This window comes from Coregonus lavaretus, assembly GCF_964263955.1.
Source record: "Coregonus lavaretus genome assembly, chromosome: 10".
NCBI classification, from domain to species: domain Eukaryota; kingdom Metazoa; phylum Chordata; class Actinopteri; order Salmoniformes; family Salmonidae; genus Coregonus; species Coregonus lavaretus.
This window is the reverse complement of record NC_139997.1, coordinates 58,802,274-58,821,864: the sequence shown is the minus strand read 5'-3', so window position 1 is coordinate 58,821,864 and position 19,591 is coordinate 58,802,274. Positions and strand designations below refer to the sequence as shown.

Here is a 19,591-nt window from a genome sequence, read left to right as displayed (position 1 = left end):
CAAAGTAGTGCGTCTGAAATGGCACCCTATTCCCAAAGTAGTGCACAATAAAGGGAATAGGGTGTCATTTCAGATACAGACTAAATATGCTCCACATATAGAGCGCGCCAGCTTGTAGTCCTAAAAACCGGAAATGAGTTACCCTCTGGTTCGTTCAGCCATTCCTATGGGGAAAATGAATGGGGAAAGAATAGGGTTTTGCGATAAACGCCGAAAATAAGGTCTGAGGTTAACACAGGCTTAGGAGATCTTATACTTTCTGTTCCATGAGATAATATCAGTCAGTTAACATGACCTTTATGAATTATGAAGCCTTTGTGATTTTTTGTATTACATAAATGCTTCAAAGTTCACAAAAAGTGACGTTAGCTGATGAAGATTATCTCATTTAAAAAAACGTATAAGATCTCCTAAACCAGTGTTTACCACAGATCTTATTTTCGACATTTATCCAAAAACCCTACAAAAACATTTAAAAAACAATCATTTCCTCATAGGCTTTTTTGTCCAACGAACCATAGTGGAGTTAGTGCCTACAAAAAGAAGCCATTACTATTGATCTCTATTGACAGCTGGTTTAGTAGTATTATCAAGAAAGCCCATTGAAGCAGTGTATTTAGCGGTATAATATCGGCCAAGGACAAGTTAGTGTATCTGTAGTTACAGAATACTGCAACTGAATTAACATAGACTAAGACAACAAAGACTGATAACAAACATGTAAAAGTGCTTTCAATAAAAACGGGCAAAGGGGGGTAAATGTCCCAAGTTTCAATCCTTCTTGCTGGATCCAAGCTTTTTGAAAAGCTTCTTCCCTTTGGAGAAGAAGCCTTTCTTTTTCTTGCCTGGTGGGGAGGCATCTGTCTGGTCTGTTTGTGAGTGGCTTTCTGCTGGGACGTGGGGTGGAGAGGTGATGAGACTGGGGGCGGCTTGCCTTGGGGCTGGGTTGGGGTAGTACGCGCCTGGGCCAGGGTCCATGGAGGAGGGGTCCATCATGGCTGCTGCTGCGGATGGATTCAGGTCTAGGTGGTGGAGCTGTGTGCGGACTGGGCCAGTCAGCCCTGTGTGTAGGGGTGGGTGTGGAACCTCCTTTGGTGTTGTCTGCTCCACAGAGGTGCTTGGGCTCACCTTGAGGAGGCAAACCATGCAAACAGAGTATAAGAATACAACACTTTCTGATCATTTGTTTCTTTATTCTTATCAGGATTCTACTGAATCTGTCTATCCAACTAAAACTGTTAAGTAACATACTATCAACAGCAATCCTAGTAAGAGTCAGTAACGTACATTGTACATGAACTGATTCAACTAACATCCACACGTAACAGAGAGAACATTTTACTCTCTAAAGCTAAACGTGTTAAAGATCAGGGAGTCTAAAAATAATCATGGAGGCCAAGGGATACAGGAGAACGGTTGGGTCGGAAACGGATAAGTGGAGAATACCCAGAAATCTCAACCCATCAGCACACCACCCTGGGCCTGATCTCATGAACATGGGGACCGAAAGGACAGGACACAACACATACTAGTACTAGTATTGGTAAGGTAGGAAGGATAATGATAAAGAGTAGCAGAAGGTGGAGGGAGTAGGGGGTACTAGTTACTAGCACTCTGCTGGGAGGGTGTTTCCCCCCCAGAGACACTTACGCTCAAGTCTTAAAGTGCACAGTTCGTTTTTGCTTCTGCAAAAGGCCATGCAGGAAACAGAAGGACAAAAGAAATGCAAAAACAGAACGGAAATTATAGAGACAAAAACAAAAAAAGACAAAAACATACAACAACTGAAAAAGCATAGATATGAAAGACAATATCTTTGGAAAATGGTCGATGATAAGTGCATAGAAAGATTGGCAGTCTTCTGCAACATCAAATGCTCCATCTTCACAAAAGCAATTTTAATTGTTCATGCTTCTAGTCATGCTTTGAGAGGCAATGGACTATAATTTCTTTTAGGCTATTAGGCCATCATCAATGTTTGGCCCCAAGGCAGTTGGTGATGTACTGTACATGTGTGTCCACATTGTCGTAGGCGTAACCCGTACACAGACACACCTGTAATTCTCTCCTGGGCTCTGCTAGAGGCGGCGGCGGCTGAGGGTCAGGAGGTGGGACTTTCCCAGGAGCCTCTGGGATAGCCTGCAGGAAGTTAGACGGGACCAGGCCTTTGTGTCCGTTCAAGTCGCCCTGGTGACACCCGCATACACATTAGACACCCACATCACATGTAACCTTTCCCGTAGTCAATCAAAAAAGACAGTCTGGTAGCCTGTCTGTTCATCAACTACAACTGTATTACTGCTACAACAACAGCTAATGTTACTACTATCTAATTCAACATCTTCCCTTGTCATTCAAATGGTCATGCCTTTCAGGTGTTGCTTACATCCTTCTCAGAGTTTTTCGTTTTTTAATGAGAGAGATAGCTGCATTGTTCTCTTTGGAAAAGGTGTATGCTTGTACACTTACATAGAAGAAGCCATCATCGTCCATGTCACCAAACACATAAATGACGTCCCCGGCACTGAAGGTCAGCTCAGCCTGCAGAGGGCAATAGAGAAGACCAGATTCAGATTCAGATCAACTTTATTATCCCACCAAGGGGAAATTAATTTGATAATGTGCTTAAAAAGACAGTACATAAAACATGGACACACAGAATCTACACAAATTAATTAATTGAAAGTGCTATAGCTACACATTTAAAGTGGAGGTGTAATATGCTGTATACTTGAGGAACCAAGAGACTATCTATTATACATCCTTATGGCTGTTGAAATAAAATAGTCCCCATTTTGATTTTCTTTAGAATAAGTCTCTTTCCCCTTGTCCAGCTGCTGCTGTGACTGAGTTTTGAGTGAAAGGGATAAGTTCTGTCCTGTAAAATGCTTTAAAGTTTTAGGAGGATGTTTTATGTACAGGTTGGTGGCTAATTCTTGATCTATACCAATTATCCTTCCCGCCGTCTTGATCAAGCGCTGAAGCTTGATTTGGTCTTGCACTCGCATGTCTCCAAATACGCATATCAGACCAAAGGACAGTACACTCCGCAGGACAGATTTATAGAACATTTGTAAGATTTGGCAGTCTACATTAAAATGGTTCAGTTTGCGTAAAAAAAACATTATGTTGCAATTTCTTTATCTTTGCAAAGGCACAGTCATTGTGGTCACTCTATTGACTGATTCCCCATTGTTCTTCGTAGGGGGTAGTGGAGTTTTGTTCCTTCTGAAATCAATTTCCATCCCTTTTGTTTTCTTAACGTTTATGTCAAGAAAGCGCACCACTGGACGAATTCTGCCGTTTCTCTGTCAAAACCTTGAAGAGAGGCTTGGTCTGGGTAGAGTAAACCCACAACAGTGGTGTCATCTGCATATTTAAAGAATGTGTGGGCTGAGTCAGACAATCGTTTGTGTCCAGTGTGTCCAGTATCGGTGAAAGTACGCAACCTTGAGGGGCTCCCGCATTAACCGCTCTAGATGTAGAGATGGCGGAGTTAAACTTCACTTGTTGAGTACAGTTCACAAGGAAACTATTAATCCACTTGATCAGTAGAGAGTTGACACCCAAATCCACCAGCTTATCCACCAGTAGGTGGGGTTGGATGGTGTTAAACGCGCTACTGAAGTCAATGAATACAATTTTCACTAGGCTATTTGCCTTTTCTAAAAGTTCGTAGATATTGTTCAACATGACCAGTAACACATCATCAGCACCCCTGGAGGCATGGTAGGCGAATTGGTTTGGATCTAATTGGGATGAGAGACCAGAGAGAATTTGTTTTTGAATGATCTTTTCAAAACATTTCATAGGTACAGATGTCAGGGCTACAGGGCGTAAATCATTATTTTATTTTGGCCTGTTGTTTTTAGGTACTGGGACAATCAGTTACTTCTTCCATAAGTCTGGAATTATCCCACAGTTCAGTGACGGCTGGAACAGCTTCTGGAACGGTAATGCGAGCTGGTCTGCGCATGCCTGAAGTGCCTTGCTGCTGATGCCGTCTGGACCATATGATTTTCGTGGGTTGACGCGTTGAAAGTATTGCTTGACGTCATTCACAGAGATATGTATATCAACAGCTGGTATGCTGTCTATACTGTCAAAGGCCACCTTCTGCTGCAATGTAAAATCACACGTCAAACCTTTGCAAAAGTAAGGTCATTTTCGACCGTCATACAATGTATTTTTGGTTTGTAGTCAAGAGAGTTTTCATCCATATTTGTCGTAGCTGTCTATTTACCACCACAAACCGATGCTGGCACTAAGACCGCACTCAACGAGCTGTATAAGGCCATAAGCAAACAAGAAAATGCTCATCCAGAGGCGGCACTCCTAGTGGCCGGGGACTTTAATGCAGGGAAACTTAAATCTGTTTTACCTCATTTCTACCAGCATGTTAAATGTGCATCCAGAGGAAAAAAACTCTAGACCACCTTTGCTCCACACACAGAGATGCGTGCTCTCCCTCCCCCTCCATTTGGGAAATCTGACCATAACTCTATCCTCCTGATTCCTGCTTACAAGCAAAAACTAAAGCAGGAAGTACCAGTGACTCGCTCAATACAGAAGTGGTCAGATGACGCAGATGCTAAGCTACAGGACTGTTTTGCTAGCACAGACTGGAATATGTTCGGGGATTCTTCCGATGGCATTGAGGTCCTCTCTCCTCTGTAGCTCAGCTGGTAGAGCACGGCGCTTGTAACGCCAAGGTAGTGGGTTCGATCCCCGGGACCACCCATACACAAAAATGTATGCATGCATGACTGTAAGTCGCTTTGGATAAAAGCGCCTGCTAAATGGCATATTATTTATTATTATTTTATTATATTAGGAGTACACCACATCAGTCACTGGCTTTATCAATAAGTGCATCGATGACGTCGTCCCCACAGTGACCGTACGTACATACCCCAACCAGAAGCCATGGATTACAGGCAACATCCACAATGAGCTGAAGGGTAGAGTAAGCCGATGTGAGTATGACCTTTAAACAGGTCAACATTCACAAGGCCACAGGGCCAGATTGATTACCAGGGTGTGTACTCCGAGCATGCGCTGACCAACTGGCAAGTGTCTTCACTGACATTTTTAACCTGTCCCTGACTGAGTCTGTAATACCTACATGTTTCAAGCAGACCACCATAGTCCCTGTGCCCAAGAACACTAAGGTAACCTGCCTAAATGACTACCGACCCGTAGCACTCACGTCTGTAGCCATGAAGTGCTTTGAAAGGCTGGTCTTGGCTCACATCAACACCATTATCCCAGAAACCCTAGACCCACTCCAATTTGCATACCACCCCAACAGATCCACAGATGATGCCATTTCTATTGCACTCCACACTGCCCTTTCCCACCTAGACAAAAGGAACACCTACGTGAGAATGCTATTCATTGACTACAGTTCAGCATTCAACACCATAGTGCGCTCAAAGCTCATCACTAAGCTAAGGACCCTGGGATTAAAACACATCCCTCTGCAACTGGATCCTGGACTTCCTGACGGGCCGCCCCCAGGTGGTAAGGATAGGTAAGAACACATCTGCCACACTGATCCTCAACATTGGGGCCCCTCATTGGGTGCGTGCGCAATCCCCTCGTGTACTCCCTGTACACCCACGACTGCGTGGCCAAGCACGACTCCAACACCATTATTAAATTTGCCGAATACACAACAGTGGTAGGCCTGATCACCGACAACGATGAGACAGCCTATAGGGAGGAGGTCAGAGACCTGGCCGTGTGGTGCCAGGACAACAACCTCTCCCTCAACGTGATCAAGACAAAGGAGATGATTGTGGACTACAGGAAAAGGAGGACCGAGCACGTCCCCATTCTCATCGACGGGACTGTAGTAGAGCAGGTTGAGAGCTTCAAGTTCCTTGGTGTCCACATCACCAACAAACTATCATGGTCCAAACACACCAAGACAGTCGTGAAGAGGGCACGACAAAGCCTATTCCCCCTCAGGAGACTGAAAATATTTGTCATGGGTCCTCAGATCCTCAAAAAGTTCTACAGCTGCACCATCGAGAACATCCTAACTGGTTGCATCACTGCCTGGTATGGCAACTGCTCGGCCTCCGACCGAAAGGCACTACAGAGGGTAGTGCGTACGGCCCAGTACATCACTGGGGCCAAGCTTCCTGCCATCCAGGGCCTCTATACCAGGCGGTGTCAGAGGAAGGCCCTAAAAATTGCCAAAGACTCCAGCCACCCTAGTCATAGACTGTTCTCTCTGCTACCACACGGCAAGCGGTACCGGAGCGTCAAGTCTAGGTCCAAAAGGCTTCTTAACAGCTACTAACCCCAAGCCATAAGACCCCCCCCCACCCCCTCTTTTACGCTTCTGCTACTCTCTGTTTATTATCTATGCATAGTCACTTTACCTCTACCTACATGTACATATTACCTAAATTACCTCGACTAACCTGTGCCCCCGCACATTGACTCTGTACCGGTACCCCCTGTATATAGCCTCGTTACTGTTATTTTACTGCTGCTCTTTAATTATTTGTTATTTCTCAATTTTTTTATTTTTTTTATTTTTTACTTATCTATTTTTTACTTCACTTTATTTTAGTAAATACTTTCTTAACACTTATTTTTCTTAAAACTGCATTGTTGGTTAAGGGCTTGTAAGTAAGCATTTCACTGTAAGGTCTACACCTGTTGTATTCGGCGCATGTGACAAATACAATTTGATTTGATTTGATGGTTTGTAGCCCTTGCCAGGCTTTCCTACTGTCCTTTTCCTTGAAAAGGTTTTCTAATTTGTCTTTGTATGCTGTCTTGCATTCCTTGAATTTGCTTTTGAGTTGCCTTTGAATATTTTTCCTTTCCCCATTACTGACACCTGATTTAAACACTTGTTTTTTCTGATTGAGGAGCTCTTTTAATTCCCGAGTTACTCACGGTTTATTATTGGGGAAGATGTTGACTTTCTTTTTGCGATTAACGAGATCCTCACAGAAACGGATGTACTCAGAGACAGTATCCGCTGCCTCTTCCAGGTCATTGGCTCTGTCCATCAGTGCCGCCCATGCATGAGGACTCAAAACAGTCCTGGAGGGCTTCAGCAGCTTTCAATCTCCACCTTTTTAGTCTTCCCTCGCTGCAAACGCGGTTTGTAGACTGGGATGAGCTGAACCATGTTATGATCCGAACTCCCAAGATTGGGTAGTGCCTTGGAAAAATACGCACCTGGGATGTTACCATTACAGAGGTCCAGACAGGCTTCATTTTGGGTAGGACATGTAACGTATTGCTGGTATGATGGTAAATGTTGGGATAGAATGCACTGCTTCAGGTGACTCTGTCTCAGCCTGGGATACAAGGTTATAGATCAAGTCATGGTTCAAGTCGGCAGCTATTTGGGTGTCAGCGGTTACAATAGGACTACAGTGCATTCGGAAAGTATTCAGACCCCCCCCTTTTCCACATTTTGTTACGTTACAGCCTTATTCTAAAATTGATACAATTGTTTTTATCTCGTCATCAATCTACAAACAATGCCCCATAACGACAGAGCAAAACAGGTTTTTAGAAATGTTTGCAAATTTATAAAAAATCTAACTTAAATATCACATTTACATAAGTATTCAGACCCTTTACTCAGTACTTTGTTGAAGCACCTTTGGCAGCGATTACAGTCTTGAGTCTTCTTGGGTATGAGGCTACTAGCTTGGCACACCTGTTTTTGGGGAGTTTCTCCCAATCTTCTCTGCAGATCCTCTCAAGCTCTGTCAGGTTGGATGGGGAGCGTCGCTGCGCAGCTATTTTTAGGTCTCTCCAGAGATGTTAGATCGGGTTCAAGTCCGGGATCTGGCTGGGCCACTCAAGGACATTCAGAGACTTGTGCCCAAGACACTCCTGCGTTGTCTTGGCTGTGTGCTTAGGGTCGTTGTCCTGTTGGAAGGTGAACCTTCACCCCAGACTGAGGTCCTGAGCGCTTTGGAGCAGGTTTTCATCAAGGATCTCTCTGTACTTTGCTCCGTTCATCTTTCCATCGATCCTGACAAGTCTCCCAGTCCCTGCCGCTGAAAAACATCCCCACAGCATGATGCTGCCACCACCATGCTTCACCGTATGGATGGTATTGGCCAGGTGATGAGCGGTGCCTGGTTTCCTCCAGACGTGACACCTGGCATTCAGGCCAAATAGTTCAATCTTGGTTTCATCAGACCAGAGAATCTTGTTTCTCATGGTCTGAGAGTCCTTTAGGCAAACTCCTAGCGGGCCATAAAGGCCTAATTGGTGGAGTGCTGCAGAGATGGTTGTTCTTCTGGAAGGTTCTCCCATCTCCACAGAGGAACTCTGGAGCTCTGTCAGAGTGACCATCGGGTTCTTGGTCACCTCCCTGACCAAGGCCCTTCAGCCCCGATTGCTCAGTTTGGTGGGGCGGCCAGCTCTAGGAAGAGTCTTGGTGGCTCCAAACTTCTTCCATTTAAGAATGATGGAGGCCACTGTGTTCTTGGGGACCTTCAATGCTGCAGAAAATGTTTTGTAACCTTCCCAAGATCTATGCCTCAACAAAATCTTGTCTCGGAGCTCTACGGACAATTCCTTCGACCTCATGGCTTGGTTTTTGCTATGACATGCACTGCCAACTGTGGGACCTTATATAGACTGGTGTGTGCCTTTCCAAATCATGTTCAATCAATTGAATTTATCACTGGCAGACTCCAATCAAGTTGTTGAAAAATCTCAAGGATGATCAATGGAAACAGGATGCACCGGAGCTCAATTTCAAGCTTCAAAGCAAAGGGTCTGAATACTTATGTAAATAAGGTATCTGTTTTTCATTTTAATAAATTTGCAAACATTTCTAAAAACCTGTTTTCACTTTGTCATTATGGGGTATTGTGTGTAGATTGATGAGGATTTTTCTATTTATTTAATCCATTTTAGAATAAGGCTGTAATGTAACAAAATGTGGAAAAAGTGATGGGGTCTGAATACTTTCCGAATGCACTGTATATATTTTCCAACTTGCAGGTCCGTTTACTGGTATGGTACAAATTAGCCTTGAGCTTTGAGCATTGAGCCTTGCTTCCATTGTCCAGTACAGACAATCAATGTTCCCAAAACATTTTTTTGTCACTGAGCAAATTTCAGGTCAGCTGAGCGCAAACTTGAACGTTGTGAAAATTCTGTGCAACTTTTGGCGCGCTTTTACTGTGAACACTGAGGCAGTACCCACGTTAAGTTACAGATTTAACAGTGGTGAAGTAGGCTACTGTGGTTATGTGATCATAATGTAGGCCTACCAGAGTGGCCTACCATCAAAAACAATGGAGAAAATGCATCCCATAACATTTTAACATGGGAATAGCTGTTCTATCATTCAGCCTAAAGTAGTAGCCAATGTGTTCAATGTAGGCCTACATTCCATGAGACTTTTGAAAAAAACATGCAGGGCTTGACAATAACCTGTTTATCCACTTGTCCTTCAGACAAGGAGCTGACTGATGATTTTGTGTTTTTTGATGCAAGAAACCACTTTACAAAATAAAAAGCATCATTATTCCCATACCATTATTACAGAGAATCAGACAAATTATGCTACCCTCTGCCTATTGGCTACTTAGCTTATTCAAGCCTGTCTCAAAATACAACACTACCCCTTTAAGACAAAAAACTGCTCTTTACATTTACATTTTAGTCATTTAGCAGACGCTCTTATCCAGAGCGACTTACAGTTAGTGCATACATTATTTTATCGAACCCACAACCCTGGCGTTGCAAACGCCATGCTCTACCAACTGAGCTACATCCCCTGCCGGCCAAATCCCTGCCCTACCCTGGACGACGCTGGGCCAATTGTGCGCCGCCCCATGGGTCTTTACCTGACTCACTTTTCAAAGATGGCTAGAAAGCACGTTTTGTGCTCTTGTAGGAAGCGATCACTCCCCCATTGCGGACTACACATGATCTATAACTGGGCTAATAACTCACTAACTAGCAAAGGATATGAACAAATGTGCACACGTTGCTACATGTAGCTCTCGCTTTCTACTCACGACCGCTCACGCTGTAAACACACTCCAGTTCAAAGTGAATGGCACAGATCCATATATGGCAATGATCTATTTACATATAGGCCTACTGCAGCTCTGATTGGTTATGGCACACCGGTCTGTAGAGTATGGGCTTGAGTCGTGCCTGTCAATGCAATAGAATCCTACTCCGACGCGTTCTGCCTACAACATAATATCTTGCATAGTTCGTTTTGTTTCGGTATGTTGCATTAAAAGTGGCTAATATTGCATTGATTCAATCACAATTCCCACAGTAAAAGGAAATGTTGATAGGTGTTAACTAACGGGGAAATCTCTAGAAAGTTGAGTGAAGTTCAATCTCCTGCTTCTCTGCGTGAGCTGATATTTCTTCTGCACGGCAGTTCCGAGGGAACATTGCAGACAATACAACATTATAGTTACAACTTTATTGTCAGTTGAATAAGAAATGTGTACTTTGCTGTCTTTTTTAATTTTTACTATAACACAAGCCTTTTGTGTTACAGAGACGATCACGGCGCTCACCTCAATGTCAGCGTTGGGAGAACTCTCTCGAGGGTCGTAGTCAAAGATGGCCTTCATCCTGCGAGGAACGGGACCTGCTGGGTTCGCCATGGCAACACCAGACTGTCTGGGATCTGTCGATCCAACACAGAAATACAGAGTCAGATTTCGGACCAGACTTTGGACAATTTCTGAGTGGCACACCTTGTTCATTTGAATCTCCATGTCAGCATGCAGTTCATAGTAACTCAGTATCATGCAGTGCACAGCTAGCGTCACACCATCACAGGGAAAACCAAGAGTAAAAGATTAACAACAGCAGTGGCTGGCTTTGATGATGTTGTTTTTGGCAAGCAGGATGGTGAGGGTCACATAAAAGAGTCACCCCAGTTTAGTCTGTTTTCACTCAGACACTCAGTGAACTGTAAGTGTAAAAGACGAAGAGACATGAGAGTTCATGTAGTGATGTCACTTAGAAAAGGAAATTAAACAGGGTTAGGAGATGGAGAAGAGGGAAATGCATTTAAGGAGATCATCATCATCATCATCGTCGTTATCACCAGGCAAGCGGACACAATGTTTCCCCTAGGTTTTTTTTTTTTTTTGGGGGGGGGGGGGGGGGGGGGGATAGAGGACAGTTTAATTTAATCTCAATGACATCACCAGCCAAGTCTATATTAACCCAAAAAATAATTTAGCTAGTGTAACGTTACTGTATTTTAGCTAACAATTATTACAGTGCATTCGGAACGTATTCAGACCCCTTCCCTTTTTCCACATTTTGTTACGTTACAGCCTTATTCTAAAATTGATTAAATAAATAAAAATCCTCATCAATCTACACACAATACCCCATAATGACAAAGCAAAAACAGGTTTTTACAAATGTTTGCAAATTGATTACAAATAAAAAACAGATATATAAATACCCTATTTACATAAGTATTTAGACCCTTTGCTATGAGATTCGAAATTGAGCTCAGGTTCATCCTGTTTCCATTGATCATCCTTGATCATCATGGTAAATTCAATTGATTGGACATGATTTGGAAAGGCATACAGTGGCTTGCGAAAGTATTGTTGCTTTACAACCTGGAATTAAAATGGATATTGGGGGGGGGGGGTTTGTATCATTTGATTTACACAACATGCCTACCACTTTGAAGATGCAAAATATTTTTGGGGTTGAAACAAACAAGAAATAAGACAAAAAAACAGAAAACTTGAGCGTGCATAACTATTCACCCCCCCAAAGTCAATACTTTGTAGAGCCACCTTTTGCAGCAATTACAGCTGCAAGTCTCTTGGGGTATGTCTCTATAAGCTTGGCACATCTAGCCACTGGGATTTATGCACATTCTTCAAGGCAAAACTGCTCCAGCTCCTTCAAGTTGGATGGGTTCTGCTGGTGTACAGCAATCTTTAAGTCATACCACAGATTCTCAATTGGATTGAGGTCTGGGCCATTCCAAGACATTTAAATGTTTCCCCTTAAACGACTCAAGTGTTGCTTTAGCAGTATGCTTAGGGTCATTGTCCTGCTGGAAGGTGAACCTCCGTCCCAGTCTCAAATCTCTGGAAGACTGAAACAGGTTTCCCTCAAGAATTTCCCTGTATTTAGCGCCATCCATCATTCCTTCAATTCTGACCAGTTTCCCCAGTCCCTGCCGATGAAAAACATCCCCACAGCATGATGCTGCCACCACCATGCTTCACTGTGGGGATGGTGTTCTCGGGGTGATGAGAGGTGTTGGGTTTGCGCCAGACATAGCGTTTTCCTTGATGGCCAAAAAGCTCAGATTACCTTCTTCAATATGTTTGGGGAGTCTCCCACATGCCTTTTGGCGAACACCAAATGTGTTTGCTTATTTTTTACTTTAAGCAATGGCTTTTTTTCTGGCCACTCTTCCGTAAAGCCCAGCTCTGTGGCGTGTACGGCTTAAAGTGGTCCTATGGACAGATACTCCAATCTCCGCTGTGGAGCTTTGCAGCTCCTTCAGGGTTATCTTTGGTCTCTTTGTTGCCTCTCTGATTAATGCCCTCCTTGCCTGGTCCGTGAGTTTTGGTGGGCGGCCCTCTCTTGGCAGGTTTGTTGTGGTGCCATATTCTTTCCTTTTTTTAATAATGGATTTAATGGTGCTCCGTGGGATGTTCAAAGTTTCTGATGTTTTTTTATAACCCAACCGTGATCTGTACTTCTCCACAACTTTGTCTGACCTGTTTGGAGAGCTTCTTGGTCTTCGTGGTGCCGCTTGCTTGGTGGTGCCCCTTACTTAGTGGTGTTGCAGACTCTGGGGCCTTTCAGAACAGGTGTATATATACTGAGATCATGTGACAGATCATGTGACACTTATATTGCACAGGTGGACTTTATTTAACTAATTATGTGACGTCTGAAGGTAATTGGTTGCACCAGATCTTATTTGCACCACTTTTCCGTTATTTATTTTTTAGAATTTTTTGAAACAAGTTATTTTTTTCATTTCACTTCACCAATTTGGACTATTTTGTGTATGTCCATTACATGAAATCCAAATAAATAGGAAATAGGAAAAACGCCAAGGGGGATGAATACTTTTGCAAGGCACTGTAGTTGACAATGCATGTTAGAGCAAAAACCAGCAAAAACCAAGCCATGAGGTCGAAGGAATTGTCCGTAGAGCTCCAAGACAGGATTGTGTCGAGGCACAGATCTGGGGAAGGGTACCAAAAAAAATCCTGAATACTTTCCAAATGCACTGTACATACATGTATTAATAGAGTTGGCTACACTTCCAGGATTACAAGCTAGCTAGTTAGTTACCTTGAAGGTTTCTCGGATGATCTGATGAGAATCGGAGGAAGATATGTAACTTGTTGTCACTCTGATCTTAAAAGCTTGTCTCGGCAGAAATGTTAATTATTTGAATTATTCTTTATTGGGAGTGGTAGTACGCCACTGCTAAATTAATATAGGAGAAACACTGAGACAGTCCTTGGTGGTAGCAGGATGAGGCTAATATCTGCCTGTTAGAATGATGCAGTAAGTCAGAGACAGATTTAGAGAGGTCGCATGTTAATGATGTCATCTAGTATAACGCATGGGTCGTTCCACGAAATGAGTCCCTTTTGAGTCCCTTTGATATTTTAAGTAGAAATTGTGCACCAATATTGAATTTTAAAATATATTAAATATATATTATATATTAAATGAAGTGTCCTGTAATATAGACCACATGGACAATTCTATAAATCAGATGTTTTATATTAATTAAGACTTGCTAAAGTGCCCCCCTGGGCACCCTCTGTTACTTCTAGGAATATTTTAACCCATTTAACCATAACCTTTCTCTATGTTTTCACCATCACTGTAAAGCCCTAGTTGTTTTGCTTCATTGACAAAGTCATTTCTGAAGATGATTATTTATTTAATGTGATTAGTGATTAATTTTAAGGTAAACAAAACCTGTCCCTCATTTTAAGGTCAACCCTGTTACGTGAACTGAACTCTCGTTTTAATATGGTGAAACTATAAAAAAATAAAAATCGAAAGAAACGAACATCTAATAGTCAAATCATAGTGTAGAACAATGACATGTATTAACCATAGATGACTGACAGAGGGGCGCTGTTTTGAAGCCAACGTGTAACCATTTTGGTACTCCTCCTCCATTGTAAAAAATATTTTATGCTTTTATCAATGTCTACATTCACTTGACAAATATTTTCTATTACAGACACCTTAATGCACACTTTTAAATTATATCAAGTGAACTGAAAATGACAATTACAAAAAATATATATATAAAAACATATTATTCCTTAAAATATATTTTTTTATAGAGTACAAAATGTTACTGTCCCCACTACAACAAATAAATACTTAAATATACTGAACAAAAATTCAAACACAAGATGCAACAATTTTGTTTTTTACATCAGTCAATTGAAATCAGTCAATTGAAATAAATTCATTATGCCCTAATCTGTGGATTTCACATGACTGGGAATACAGATATGCATCTGTTGGTCACAGATACCTTTAAAAAAGGTAGGGGCGTAGATCAGAAAACCAGTCAGTATCTGGTGTGACCACCGTTTGCCTCACGCAGCGCGACACATCTCCTTCACATAGAGTTGATCAGGCTGTTGATTGTGGCCTGTGGAATGTTGTCCCACTCCTCTTCAATGACTGTGCGAAGTTGCTGGATACTGGGGGGAACTGGAACACGCGGTCATACACGTCAATCAAGAGCATCCCAAACATGCTCAATGGGTGACATGTCTGGTGAGTATGCAGGCCATGGAAGAACTGGGACATTTTCAGCTTCCAGGAATTGTGTACAGATGGGACCGTGCATTATCATGCTGAAACATTAGGCGAATGAGGTGATGGCGACACAACAATGATCTCGTCAAGGTATCTCTGTGCATTCAAATTGACATCGATAAAATGCAATTGTGTTTGTTGTCCGTAGCTTATGCCTGCCCATACCATAACCCCATCGTCAACATGGGGCACTCTGTTCATAACGTTGACATCAGCAAACCACTCGCCCACACGACGCCATACACGTGGTCTGCAGTTGTGAGACCGGTTGGACGTACTGCCAAATTCTCAAAAACGACGTTGGAAGCGGCTTATGCTAGAGAAATTAACATTCAATTATCTGGCAACAGCTCTGGTGGACATTCCTGCAGTCAGCATGCCAATTACACGCTCCCTGAAAACTTGAGACATCTGTGTCATTGTGTTGTGTGACAAAACCGCACATTTTAGAGTGGCCTTTTATTGTCCCCAGCACAAGATGCACCTGTGTAATGATCATGCTGTTTAATCAGCTTCTTGATATGCCACACCTGTCAGGTGGATGGAGTATCTTGGTAAAGGAGAAATGCTCACTAACAGGGATGTAAACAAATTTGGCCAATTTCTGGGATCTTTTATTTCAGCTCATGAAACATGGGACCAACACTTTACATGTTGCACTTCTATTTTTGTTCAGTGTACATAGAATTTTGTCCTTGAAATATTTTATTGAAATACTGTAGAATTCCATTCATTCCTATGGAGGACTGCTCCTTCTGGGAAGTCCTAATATGGCAGCCAGCGGCTTCAAGCTTCTCATTGGCCATTACATAGCATCAGCAATCCAGGGTTTATATACATCATTGGTGTAGAAGCAGGTGAGCTGGTTCTACTCCTTTTGGCAATTTTCTGGTGTTTTGGTCAGGCATTAGACATCAACTCCATTACCCATAGATAGACAAGCTAGACATGTTTTAACAATTTAATTTTTTTTGTTGTGAAGCTTGCATTCAATTGCCCCTTCCTGTTACACACAACAAGATTCCATTCCCCCTGTCACAAGGGGATTTATGGCTGATTTAAGATGAAATCATCAACCCTGTTATGGTCAACCATGTTACTTTATTTGGCACTTAATAAAGTCATTTCTGAGATGGGAAAACATGTTTTTTATTAACTTGAACATGTGCTCTTGATGGCAGAATGTAAACATTTGGTGAAATAACGTTGGTTTTTTTTGCACAAAGTTACACTACCCAAAAGGTACTCATTTCGTGGAACGACTCACATGCAGGTTTCCAGTGGAGGCTAGAGCAGTTAGAGAAAGGTTTAGAGAGGTCTCATAATGATGATGATGTCATGTGTATCTTGTCTAATACATGCAGGTTTCCAGTGGATGCTAGAGTGGGTGTCCCTTCATGCTGGTGAGGCAGAGAGAGAGACACTGATGGATACATTACAAACCTTGACTGGAGGATTCTAAGCTATCCTCCCACAGTGCAGCAGACTCAACTGGAAGAGTAGATGGGGATGGGAGTGGGGTAGGGTAGGGTGGGGAGAGAGAAGCAGGTTAAAGGATTTCGCCCCGGTCCTAATTGGCTCTGACACACAACCAAACCAAAACATAGAAACCAAAGCCAACCCTAGAGAGAGCAGCCTGAGGCCAGATATGATATCAGACATTCACACAGGAGTAGACAGAGGCACAGATAGATGGAGGAGATCAGAGGGGATGCTGAAGGGTGGGACCACACTGAAACTATGGTAACTCCTATATTCAAATGCTTTAACCATGCATATAAGTTGCAAGTGCATTAATACAAATAAACAACCTACTACATCTCAGTCTATGGCAGATCATTATAATGTTCTGTATATTTAATACTGTGAATCCACAAATCCCCTCTGGTCAGCGAGCAAGAAGGAGTGAGTGATAGAGATAGAGAGAGAAAAAAAGGCAGACCAAAGGAAGAGTGGGAAAGAGGGAGGGAGAAAGGAGAGAAAGAAAGCCAGTCAGCAGCGACAGCGAGACACACCTTTCTTGGATCGTCTCGGTTTCGGCGGTGGGACAGGGCGACGCGGAAGCTGTGCATGTGTGCGAGTGCCTTTATGGAGTTTTAAAAAGGGAAACCAAATATGAAACCATAAAGTAAAACACAGACAGACAGAGACACCAAATCGTGAAGAAGCAGACCAGACAAGAGACAGAATGAGTTTGAAGGCTGTAAAAAGCCATTTAAAAAACCAACCAATAATAATGAAAAGTGAACAGAACCCAGCAAGTGAGACCATGTGGAAGTGAAAGGGTTAAAACATCTGCAGAGATCATTTTGGGGGAAAGATATGCAGGAAATAGAAGCATATTGTTTGTCAGCTTGATCTAGTTGGCTGGGTGGGTAATGCTGTGTGTGGGTTGTGAGGGTGTGTGTGTGCGCCTGTGTGTGGGTGTGTGTGTTTGTGTGCGTGGTGGTCCATAGCACTTAACCCCCAGAGCTTATTACACAAACTAAAGTTTCTGGCACTTCTTTGAAGTGATTTGCATGACACAGAGTCAATGAAAAACTAAAAGAGAATTAGGCTTGGCAAAAGCAGAAGCTGGGATGAATATCCTAAAACAGTCAGCGACACAATCAAGTCTAAGTGAAGACAAACCATGAGAGCATACAAAGCAGATAGGCTGAACTACAGAGGGGTATCCTACGAATCAGGTTTGAGGAGTTAGTGAGGTAACTTCGGTCAACTCTGAGTTCAACTCGGGATAACCAGTCATACAAATGTGACTAACTTTTTAGTAAGGTACATTTCTATGGCAACGAATCCTTCAGAACTAACCTGCTCCTGGGCAGGCTAACTCAGGGATAACTCCATTTATCCTGAATGAAGTGTCTGAGCGGCGAGTTGAGGACCAATGAAATCAGATTCCCTCCCTCTCGCAAAGATTGCATCATCATCCCCTTCATTTGAGGATTATTTTTATTTTTTTCCTTTATTTAACTAGGCAAGTCAGTTAAGAACTAATTCTTATTTACAATGACGGCCTACACCGGCCAAACCCGGACGACGCTGGGCCAATTGTGCGCCGCCCTATGGGACTCCCAATCACGGCCGGTTGTGATACAGCCTGGAATCGAACCAGGGGGTCTGTAGTGACGCCTCAAGCACTGAGATGCAGTGCCTTAGACCACTGCGCCACTCGGGAGGAAGAAGACTGATTGAAGATTTTATTAATCAAATGTTTTTTTGTAAATTGTAAAATGTTAAAATACCTATCACATTATTTAGTAATGACAGAATACATTTGAAACTTCACGCACAGTAAAACTTTTGTATGACAAATACAATTATTATTATTATTATTAAGATACAATTATTTTATCGATAGGAGTGGGAAACAAGGTGCTCATGCATTGATAAGCACAGAGAAGACGGCATTTCTAAAAGCCTATTTCACACCATAGCCTGTTGAATTTGCAAGATAACTTTTCCTTCATTTTGATTTTGGCACAAATGAAAATGTGGCACTGACTTTGCCATGGATTAATGTTTCAGAATTGTCTCAATTAAGAGTTCGGCGATCGACTAGCCACGTGCGACATGCACGCGCAGTTACAAGCCTGCTAGAGTTAATGGCAGGTGGAGGAGCAATATCCACCGTCGTAGTATATGGATGAAGCCTGAGCTGCAATGTAAGGCTAACTGAAGCTGGTTAGCTTTAGAAAACTCTGAGTAGATCTAGCTTACTTCGTAGGATACCCCTCAGATTAGTTTCTGTTTTCTTTTTGAATCTAATCAAATAGTGCAATTTGGCCAGTTTAGTTAATTCTTACACAGTAAATGGGTCATTTAAAGTTACAACTCAATTACAGTAACAAGTTAATGGGTCAAATTAATATAGACACAGCTGCTGTTTTAACAGTTGTAAGGATTTCCCCCAACAGATTGTGGTGAAGAAACAAAGACTTTTGCTTTCATTTCAAATTATTCAAGTTTGAAGTACAGTATATTATCGAGTCACAGCTGGTTGATTTCAAGACTAGCAACAGAGGAGTGAAAAAGAAAAAGAAAAATGGAGCAGCTTTGGGGAATCTGTTATTAAACTCACAACATCTGACACTTCACCCTAAAGGTCGTAGCTACAGTACCTCTGTAGTACCTCTGTAGTACCTCTGTAGTACCTCTGTAGTACCTCTGTAGTACCTCTGTAGTACCTCTGTAGTACCTCTGTAGTACTTCTGTATTGCCATTTTGACTTTCTTTCACTTCCACTCCACAACATGGACAATGGGGATTTCATTCAAACAAAACGGCAAAGAACCTACCCACACCTGTTGAAAAGTGTTAGACCGCAGTTGGTGCATATTTTAAAGTGAAGTGTACAGGCTGACAACATCAATACAAACCATTGAGCTGACACCAAACAGAAAGAATTATACAAATACTATGTACTTGATTGATTGTTTGATTACATGGGCAGTATGTCACTTGGATCAGAGAAGGGCCCTGTTTAATTGGACACTTGTGGGATGAACCCTGCTGGGATTGGCCGTTGATATGATTGACAGCTGTAAAACCCTTTGATGATTGACTGGTGCTGTGATTGACAGTTGTGCCTACCTATCTTCTCCATGTTTGCGTGAGTAGACAGGAAGCCCTGCTGCAGGAGTGTCTCTCTGGTCTCCTCGTCCTCCACCTGAATCTCGGACACCATGTTACACGGCACGTAACCGTGACGACCGTTCAACTCGCCGTGGTAGAACCCGTCTGAGTCTTTATCTCC

The 19,591-nt window shown here is 42.6% G+C and overlaps 1 protein-coding gene across 1 annotated transcript in view; it reads right to left on the bottom strand.

Annotated features, from left to right (window-relative positions):
* Positions 1-449: 449 nt before the first annotated feature.
* LOC311136393 (peripheral-type benzodiazepine receptor-associated protein 1-like) overlaps positions 450-19,591 on the bottom strand; it is a 204,764-nt gene continuing 185,622 nt past the window's right edge. Inside the window, exons 24-30 of the mRNA XM_084170490.1 lie at positions 19,429-19,587; positions 16,851-16,919; positions 16,279-16,326; positions 10,548-10,660; positions 2,470-2,541; positions 2,056-2,187; positions 450-1,128 (exon numbers count right to left, since the gene is read on the bottom strand). Of these exons, the coding sequence (XP_084026616.1) occupies positions 772-1,128; positions 2,056-2,187; positions 2,470-2,541; positions 10,548-10,660; positions 16,279-16,326; positions 16,851-16,919; positions 19,429-19,587 (950 nt within the window). The 3' untranslated portion in view covers positions 450-771. The remainder of the gene's footprint in view (positions 1,129-2,055; positions 2,188-2,469; positions 2,542-10,547; positions 10,661-16,278; positions 16,327-16,850; positions 16,920-19,428; positions 19,588-19,591) is intronic.